Source organism: Hakea prostrata, chromosome 11 (assembly GCF_041222555.1).
Source record: "Hakea prostrata isolate BN-2017 chromosome 11, UWA_Hpros_2, whole genome shotgun sequence".
Taxonomy (NCBI): domain Eukaryota; kingdom Viridiplantae; phylum Streptophyta; class Magnoliopsida; order Proteales; family Proteaceae; genus Hakea; species Hakea prostrata.
This window is the reverse complement of record NC_142610.1, coordinates 12,334,554-12,343,906: the sequence shown is the minus strand read 5'-3', so window position 1 is coordinate 12,343,906 and position 9,353 is coordinate 12,334,554. Positions and strand designations below refer to the sequence as shown.

Genomic DNA, 9,353 nt, shown 5'->3' with positions numbered 1-9,353 from the left:
TTATTTTTTTATTTTTTTTTATTTTAGTATAGGAGCTTTTTATATATGGGGACGGGAAGTATATTAATGTCGCTGGATGGGTGTGAGCCCATGAGTTGGGTCTTTTACCGCTTTACTAATCCACCATTGGCAAAACCCTATAGTTGATCACCGTAATCTGACACAACCCTTGATCACCATAGCAATGATAACCTCAACCATTGATTGAATCAAGTCATCAACGGTTTGATGGTTATCTTGCAATAACAGTGATAAGATTTTAGTAAAAATAAATTTGAGTTTTTTCTTTGGTAAAAAAATAAATTTAGTATTATTGTTTTTTTAAAATTGATAGTTTTATATTAGGGGTGGATACTATTATGTACTCGACAGAAAGTGTTGAAAAAAAAAAATTGTTAGTCATTACCCACTGAACGCTTCAATATAAGTAAATTTATTTAAAATTAAAACCATGAGAAAAAGTACAGTAAATATAACTAATTAGCATTGGCCAACATAAAAGAAGTATAATAATTTGAGTCGGCAATCAAAATTAAGGGGTTATGAGAGTTATTCTACTCTTTTAAGGGGTAATATGGTCATATACAAAATAGTCATTTGATTTTTAATGATTATAAGTATAAACTGTTTGTGGAAGGTGTTTTGTGAGGTTTTCTGGTTTTGAGGGGTATTCCATAGTGTTAATGGAAACGAGGAGGCCTATGTAATTTTCCGTTTTCATTTTTATTTGAAAGTTCTAATGCAATTTCTGATTGGTTACTTCAAAGGCTTTAGACAACAGCTATAATGATTTTGTCGTTTTGTTGATGTCCGTTTACCAATTTGCATGTTACTTTGGTTTCCTTTTCTCTTTTTTTTTTTTTAATTTTTTTATTTCTTCTTAAAATTTTAATCTTCTTTATTAGAATATAAAACGAGCCACTTGCTTGGAATCCAAGACGGACTTGACTTCATAAATATAAAGAGTTGAAATACGTTATCACGCTTCGGAATACCCAGCATTCACATTTCAAAGGATCGGTTGATTGATTTTCAAGGAATTTGTAAGAATGTCATCCTCCTCTTCCTCCTCGGCGTCTGAAGGTTGGCGTTTTGACGTTTTCTTGAGCTTTTGTGGTAAAGATGTTCGTACTAATTTTGCCGATCACCTCTATCATGCTTTGATTGGAGCTGGAATTCGAACGTATAGGGATGAGGATGAACTCCCCAAGGGATACAAGATTAGTCCTGAGCTAATCACTCCAATCCAAGAGTCAAAAATCTCTATTCCTATCTTTTCGAAGCATTATACTTCTACCAAGTGGTGTCTCAATGAATTGGTTGAGATATTCAAATGCAAAAAGACAAAGAATCAAGTCATCTTTCCCATTTTCTACAGAATTGAACCAAGGGATGTACGAAATGAGAGAAGAATTCTTACCAAAAAAACAAAAAAGAAATGAGGAAGAATTCAATGTGAATGCCCCTGCGGAATACAATTTGTGCCTCCACGAATATCAGAAGCATTTACTAGAAATAGATGCTAAAGTCTTTGAGAAACACCAAAATAATAACGAAGAGAAGGACGTACAGCAATGGAAAGAAGCTGTAAAAGAGGTCGGAGAACTGGTCGGATGGCATTTGAAGGAGGGCATGTAAATCCAACTCAACACTTCTATTTTACTGGTTCCATAAAATTTAAGGTATAGTATGTACTTAATTTTTTCTTTTAATTTTTCCACCATAAATTAAGTCACCAAGTTGGATCTACTACATAAGAAAATAAATAACTCTAACTCAACTTTATTTATGGGCAAGTTAAAATTAAAACACTTTTTATTTTTAATAAATTTTTACTTACCGGAATTCATTGTAATTTTTTATTTTATGTTCCAAAATTAGCTTAAACATAATTTTATTTATAGATTTTTTTATTTAAATTAAGTTAAAATTGACTAGATCTACTATATAAGAAAATAAAATAAATAAAGAAGAGGTTGATTTTTTTTTGGTTGCCAACCTCGGTTTCCAAGGCTTTGCCCTGACTAATCCGATGTTCGACCCGGGTCGTACACCTGGCTGTGGTGGGTGAGTCTCCCAGCGGAGATTTTTTGCATCCACAAGGTTTTGATACCGGAACCTTGCTTAAGCGGACCAAGTTGCTTACCACTTGGACCAACCCCGTTGGTTAGAGGTTGATTTTAATTTTGCATGGACTTGTTTTTTTAATTTAGTAGGTCTCTAGAAAAAATGTCATTTTAACTAATATTTTTAATAATTTTTGTGCACATGAGAAGATACTTAAGCACTTATTATATTATATTATCCCTGTTAATTAACCCCAAAGTTGTTTGTCTGAAACAACAGAATGAACAATTAGATGGAGAACTTTAGCCTACTACAACCCTTGGTAAACTACTATAGCTATCATGGACAATTTTGATAGAGAATTCATGCAAAAATGAAAGCAAACATATGAAACCCAAATATAAATCCACTTAACGTTTCTTCCCTGTTAAGTATTCCGTTTCAGTATATATATATCATTCATCACCTAATTTTTTTATTACTATTAAGTTTGTTTCAACTATGTAGGTACGAACGGGAGTTAATAGAGGAAGTTGTTAAAACAATTCGGATTGAATTGCACAAGAGTCGGTCCATTCTTCCTGAGAACCTAGTTGGGATTCATTCTCATATTGAAAATATGCTGGACTGTTTAGATATTAAATGTAATGACCGAAAAATTATAGCGGTCCATGGCCTTGGAGGTATTGGAAAAACAACAATTGCAAAGGTTGTTTACAGTAAAGTCCTCATTCATTTTGAACAGCATAAATTCATTGAAGATGTTCGTGACAAGGCTGAAAAGTATGGGATTGAATATTTGCAAAACCAACTTATCACTGATATCTTGGGTCAAGAAAAGAAAAATATTACCAATGTGTCTGATGGAATTCAACTGATCAAGGAAAAATTCTGCAATAAAAAAGTTCTTATTGTGCTTGATGACGTGAATAGAAGTGATCAAGTAGAGTCTTTGGTTGGAAATGGTGAATGGTTTAGTATTGGAAGTAGGGTCATTATCACAAGTAGGAGTATGGACATCATAGTTGCCCCAAACCAAAGGACTTATGAACCCCAAGTAATGGATTCAGAAGATTCACTTGTCCTTTTCAGCCATTATGCATTTAAAGCTGATAAACCTCCAATTGATTATTTGGATCTTTCAACAATGATTGTGAAAACCACTGGAGGACTTCCCTTGGCTCTTAGAGTTGTAGGCTCATCTCTATATTCAATAAAGAAAAGATCAAAATGGGAAAATGTGTTAAAGAAATTGCAAAAATTTCCAAATACCGATGTCATTGAAAGGTTGAAAGTAAGTTATGATGAGTTAGATGCTGACGAGAAAGAAATTTTTCTTGACATTGCTTGTTTTTTAATTGGAGACGATAAAGACATTGCATGTTACTTTTGGAAAGGGTGTGATTTTTTCGCTGAAGAGGGAGTTGATACTCTCTGTGCAAGGTCATTGCTAATGATCGATGGAGATAATAAGCTAAGGATGCATGATCAACTTCGGGATTTGGGAAGATATATTGTTCGTGAAGAAAATGGACGCGAAGCAGGAAAACGTTCTCGAATATGGTCGGTGGAGGAGACCTTTGAAGTACTCGATACACTGACGGTAGGTTTTGAATAAAAATGATAATTATTATTATTATTATGATAATTATTATTCTTTGTGAGGAGTTTTGTGAATTAGGTGTTCTTTTATTCTTACTTAATTGAGGTTGTTATTGTAGGGAACAAGTACCATTAAAGGACTCATTGTTCGACAAGATGATCGGATTCCGATTGAAAGAATTCCTTCAATGATAGGAATTGCTTCAATGACAGGACTGAGCTTACTTAATGTTATAGGATCTGCTTTTAAAAGGACGTTACCTGAAAGAAATTCTCCTGAGAACATCACTAATTCTTTTTCAAACTTAAGATGGCTTTGTTGGACAGCATTTCGTCCGTCTGAATATCAACTGCCCATCTTCCATCCAAAAAAGTTGGTTATTCTTGATCTATCCTATTCTGAAATGTCAGACGAATGGATTGGCTGGCAGCACATTAAGGTTTGGAGGAATTAATTTTCTACTTCATGAAATTTGTTAATAGTGAAATCTTGCAGGAAAAAAGAAAATCTCTATTTTGTCCTTCTCGAGCTAATTACTATATAAATGCAATTTTGTAGGTGGCTATCTGTCTGAAAGTTCTAAAACTCAGGGGTTGTGATGAATTATCTAGAACTCCTGATGTTTCAAGGAATCGACTCCTGGAGGAACTGATTCTTGGAGGTTGTGAAAAATTGAAGGTGATGGATAAATCCATTTATTATCTCAAGAACTTGATCATATTAGATATGGATCATTGCAACCAATTGAAGGATCTGCCGAGTGAAATTCACCAGTTGACGTCACTCAAAAGGCTCAATTTGGAGGAGTGTGCCCATCTAATCACTCTGCCGGAGAAGCTGGGCCACTTGATCTCCTTGGAAGAAATTAATTTAAGTTATTGCGGCAGTCTGGAGGAGCTCCCAAATGAACTTTGTCGGTTGACTGCTCTCCAAAGTCTCAAATTAAATGACTGCTACACTCTACAAAAGCTGCCGGAGAAATTGGGTTGCATGATCTCCTTGACAACGCTTTGTATAAGTGGTTGCGAACGACTTAAGTGCCTCCCAGGTCTTCCCTCAAGTTTGACTAGCCTCAATACTTCAAGCTGTGGTTTACTTCGAGATATCTCAGCTCTTCCCTCGAGTTTGACTAGACTTTGTGCCAAAAATTGCAACTCATTGGTAACACTATCAAGTACACCAGGAGGCTTGACGAATTTACAGAGCCTAGATCTTGGTAATTGCACCAAGCTAGAAGAAATTGAAGGCGTTGACGAGGAAATGTATTCCTTGGTGGACTTCAACATTGAAGACTGTGAGAGTTTAAAGAAGATACCAAAACTGAGGGGCTCGAAATATCTAAAATATCTGAGGACTTTAAAGCTGGATGACAAGCACTTCATATCTGATTTTGGAGGTGAGGGGATGGATTCTCTGGAGGCATTGGAGGTACTGTACTGCACATCATTGAGAAAAATACACTACCTGCCAGATTCGAAAAGCTTGAGGAAATTAGAGATCATGCGATGTCCCGAACTGTCCGAGATTGAGCACCTTGAGTACTATGAATGCTTACAAGAGTTAAGGATAAATGGGGCCACATCATTAGAGACATTACCTCCTGATCTTTCAAGGTTGAAAGAGCTGCGGATATTGGAGATTGAGGACTGTGGGAAGTTAACCCATATCCCAGGCCTCAGCAGATTGGAGTCCCTGCCAGAATCGATGATAGCAGGATGCCCACTCATTCCAAGATTATCAGATCTGCCCAACAATTTGACTTCTCTAAAGATCCTAGGCTGCGAGGATCTAAGTGAGATTCGTGGTTTAGACAGGCTGGAATTCTTAGTGAAATTCAATATCGGTTCCTGTGGATCTCTTGAGAGATTACCTCTGCCAAAAAGCGTCAAGCATCTACGGATTAGCGACTGCAACAATCTAAGTGAGATTTGTGGTTTAGACAGGTTGGAAGTCTTAGACGAATTAGAGACTCTGGATATTATTGAGTGCGAGTCCTTAGAAAGATTACCAGATATCTCAAATTTTCAAAAGTTAAAGAAGCTAAAGGTCATAGACTGTGAGAAGCTGACTGAGATTCAAACTGTTAACGGATTGATGGAGTCTTTGAAGATCTTGGTTATTGGAGGGTGTACATCCTTGGTAAGATTATCAGGTCTCTCAAACTTTCAAAATTTAGAGAAGCTAAATGTCACGTACTGCGAGAACCTGACTGATATTCAAGCTGGTCATGCATTCAAATTCATGAATATGTTACTATTCGCGGAAGATTCGAAAAGGTTAATCATCAATGAAAGTTGGCAACTGTCCAAGATTGAGCGCCCTAAAAATGATGCTGATCTTTTAAGGTTGAAAGAGTTGCGGATATTGCGGATTTTCGACTGTGAGCAGTCAACCCATATTCCAGACCTCAGTGAATTGGAGTCCCTGCGAGAATTGACGATAGCAGATTGCCCACTCATTCCAAGATTATCGGATCTGCCCAACAATTTGAGTTCTCTACAGATCCTACGCTGCAAGGATCTAAGTGAGATTGTTGGTTTTGACGGGTTGAAATTCTTAGAGGAATTGACCATCCATTCTTGTGAATCCTTGGAAAGATTACATACTCTGCCAGAAAACGTGAAGCATCTTGTGATTGAAGGCTGCGAGAATCTAACTGAGATTCAAGGTATTGGCAGATTGGGGTTCTTGGAAAGGTTGGATATTAGTGCGTGTGGTTCCTTAAAAGTTCTTCATCTGTCAAACCTTCAGAACTTGAAGAATCTAAGGATTGCAAACTTGAAGAATCCAATCGAGATTCACGGCGTTAATGGATTGGAATTCTTGAAGACTCTGAACTTGGAAAGATTACCGGATCTCTTGAATTTTAAAAATTTAAAGGAGCTACAAATCGGATGCTGCAAGAAGTTCACTGAGATCTACCCAAAAAAAAAAAAAGAAGTTCACTAAGATTGGAGCTGTTGATGAATGCCTTTGCAGGTCTTGGACATTAGACAATTTAGATAGGTGGTAAAATTACCAGCTCTGACACAGTCAAAGAAATTGTTCAAGCTAAATGGTTCGATCACAAGAGAATTCCTGGCTGTTGGCATATCAGAAACAGAGTATCCATGGAAAGGTACTTTCTCTCTCAACATGTATTGTTTGTTTGTTTGTTTTTGTCTGATTAAGCATTAATTTCGGATGATGACCCGTGGACTTCTTAGTTCTGGTTTATTTCCCTGAAAAGAAGTCCGAGAAAAGTCTATATGGAAATCAGATCCTAGAAAAGTTTCACTTGGAAAAAGACAAGAAAGAGAGACTAGTCGGCGTAAAGTCTAATTGATAATGAACCTTTCAAGAAGGCATCCATGATGGACATTTGATTATAGAACTCCGTCTCAGGTATCTTTAATCTTCAGATCGGTGTGATTTTCTTATCGTGCCCTCTGTTGTTATTTGGACTACAGTTTGGATGATTCTTCTTTCCCTTAATTAGATATATAAAGTTTGTGGTTCCTATTCTAGATGTAACATTTTGTTCTTGCTTTATGTTTGTTGCACATACTCCAGCTTCTGTTATTCTCCAATTTGAGTATTTAGTCCTAGTGCAAGTAGTTGACATTGAATCCAAAGCATTTGTTAACTTGACTTTGGGGGGGGTCTATTGTTTTGCACTGTGTTTTTTGTGACATTTTAATGATAACTCTATTACATAATGATCCTGTAAAAAATCTTATTATCCTTCATTAATATAAAGGGTAAAACTCTGGTAGAGTTTCTGATGTCTGCAATTTGCTTACCTTTCTGCTAGCCTTTTGGGACGGGAATGTTTTATATTAATCTAAATGGGGTAAGAGTGAAAGAGCAGGAGAGGAATTGCAAAGTAAACTAAGTGTTTTGTTTCTTCCAGTTGGGTCACTCAGACTTGTGGTTTTGTAGATAGTTGTTCAAAGAAGACTTTTGATATGATAAGTTTCAATAGATCAGTGATTGATAATCCAAGATCTTGTAGAGATACACATAATAACTGGCTGGAACTTAGCATTTCGATTCAATCATGGTCACAACAGCATTGACTAATTGTTCTCATGTTGTTCTATAGTTGTTACCTGATCATTTATCATTTCAAGGCTCTTGAGTCTTGATTATATTCTTTATTTTCTTCACATGTTCTAGCACTAGGCTGAAATCTAATTTGAATAGACCATTGTGTTTGTTGAAATATTAAACTGAAAGCCCTTCCTTGAATTCCTTGAATATATTGGGTTCAAATTTCTTGCTAAATTTTGACTAGTCAAGAGAATAGTGGATGTAATTATTTTCAGGAAAGCTTCATCTCACCTCCTCCTTCATAGGCATAATTTCTCTGGGTTTTTCATTGTTTTGCATCACTGCTTTGGCTTAATAAAATGCAATGCCTGTAGGATTTATCATTTGATTTGCCTTCACAGTTTGATAGATTCATGGGTCTCTCTTCTCTAGAATCTCCTGTGAGCCTCAGTGTGCATGCTTATGCACTTAATCAGGTATCTTGTTGCAGGCTGGAATACTGGCGCAATTCAAGCCTAGGCTCAATATCAATGACTTGATTCCAGGCTTTAAGAATTATCAGCACATCATGGAAGATTTATTACAGAAGTTCAGTAACTCCACCACCATATAAATTTAATGGTATGAAGATTTTGTCAGCAACCAAGAGGTGGTTTATGTATTAATAGCATTATGTAGTCTTAGTACTTTCTTCCATCTTTCTTAATAGCATATATATTATGATTTTAGAGGTGCACTACAAAATTTTCTGTATGTGGGCTTACATTCACATTTAACTTATGACTGAGATTTTGTGCAAGTTCAATAGAAAGTTCTTTCTTTCCTATAGAATCTCCTGTAGCCATTTCCTTCTTCCTTGTGTTCAGGCCAACTCTCTTCACAGCCCATGTCCTTAAATACTTGACAGTTAAGCCCAAAGTAGGCCACCTCGTAGCATTGGCCACTGGCCAGCTGGCTTGTGTGCTCTTTCTCTCAGCATGGATTTAGAAACCCCTCTCAACCATAAGTTTGAGTTGTTTGGTGAATAGTCCCACATTGGTTACCCCTGAGACCTCTGTCCCCATATATAACTGTAAGTCCCTCCACCCAATGGTGTTTTGAGCTTCTTGGTTGGATATCCACATGGTACTCAGCAGGGTTCTCTTGCTACTCCTGTCTCTGCAAATGAAAGAGAAGCATATTGTAAGGGTTTTGATTCTCTTGTCTTTGGATTTGTGATCTGGTAACTCTCATTGTATATGACACAGCAACTGATTAGTATGATAAAATTTCCTGTAATGTGAAACTATATACTTGTTTGAACCCCTAATTCTTTGAAACTACATACTTGTTTGAAACTATATACTTATTGTTGGATTTTTTTCTGTTTAAGTCAAATGTTACACTCTTGCAGATCCTTAAGGTTGATCTTATCATTTTTTTTTGTGGGGCATAGGATATTGGAACCAAGCCCCTGAGGTCTCCATAGAGTTGGTCAAAGACGGGGGTTTGTTATTCACTTTACCAGGCATAAGATGGTTTCACAGGGTACAGGATGAAGCATGAGTGAGTAAAGAGGATGAAGCATAGTCATATCAAAGAGGAGCTTGCTTGCTCTAGCGGACTTCTCTATTTGATACTATGCCCAAGTGCCAAATTTGTGTTTTTTTTT

General features: G+C 36.5%; 1 protein-coding gene across 5 annotated transcripts; it reads left to right on the top strand.

The window, feature by feature from the left end:
• The first annotated feature begins 1,001 nt into the window (after nt 1–1,001).
• LOC149000154 (uncharacterized) lies at nt 1,002–8,227 on the top strand. Of its 5 annotated transcripts, none has more exons than XR_016170825.1 (5): nt 1,002–1,634; nt 2,575–3,670; nt 3,789–4,109; nt 4,229–6,788; nt 8,193–8,227. XR_016170825.1 is itself a non-coding variant. In XM_089140773.1 (4 exons), exons 1-4 carry the CDS (start codon nt 1,312–1,314, stop codon nt 6,617–6,619), a joined length of 4,131 nt encoding a protein of 1,376 aa, XP_088996899.1. In that variant the 5' UTR covers nt 1,002–1,311; the 3' UTR covers nt 6,620–8,227. The 5 variants fall into 5 exon arrangements, 1 of the variants encoding a protein (XP_088996899.1); XR_016170822.1 differs by having other exon boundaries at nt 6,877–8,227; XR_016170823.1 differs by having other exon boundaries at nt 4,229–7,054.
• The last annotated feature ends 1,126 nt before the right edge of the window (nt 8,228–9,353 follow it).

What these genes read in the sequence shown, in the direction of transcription:
- LOC149000154 (XM_089140773.1), top strand. Translation starts at nt 1,312, where the DNA reads ATGAATTGGTTGAGATATTCAAATGCAAAAAGACAAAGAATCAAGTCA. An exon ending in TGGCATTTGAAGGAGGGCAT is followed by an intron (nt 1,635 to 2,574) that starts GTAAATCCAACT and finishes TCAACTATGTAG; the next exon opens with GTACGAACGGGAGTTAATAG. An exon ending in TTGGCTGGCAGCACATTAAG is followed by an intron (nt 4,110 to 4,228) that starts GTTTGGAGGAAT and finishes GCAATTTTGTAG; the next exon opens with GTGGCTATCTGTCTGAAAGT.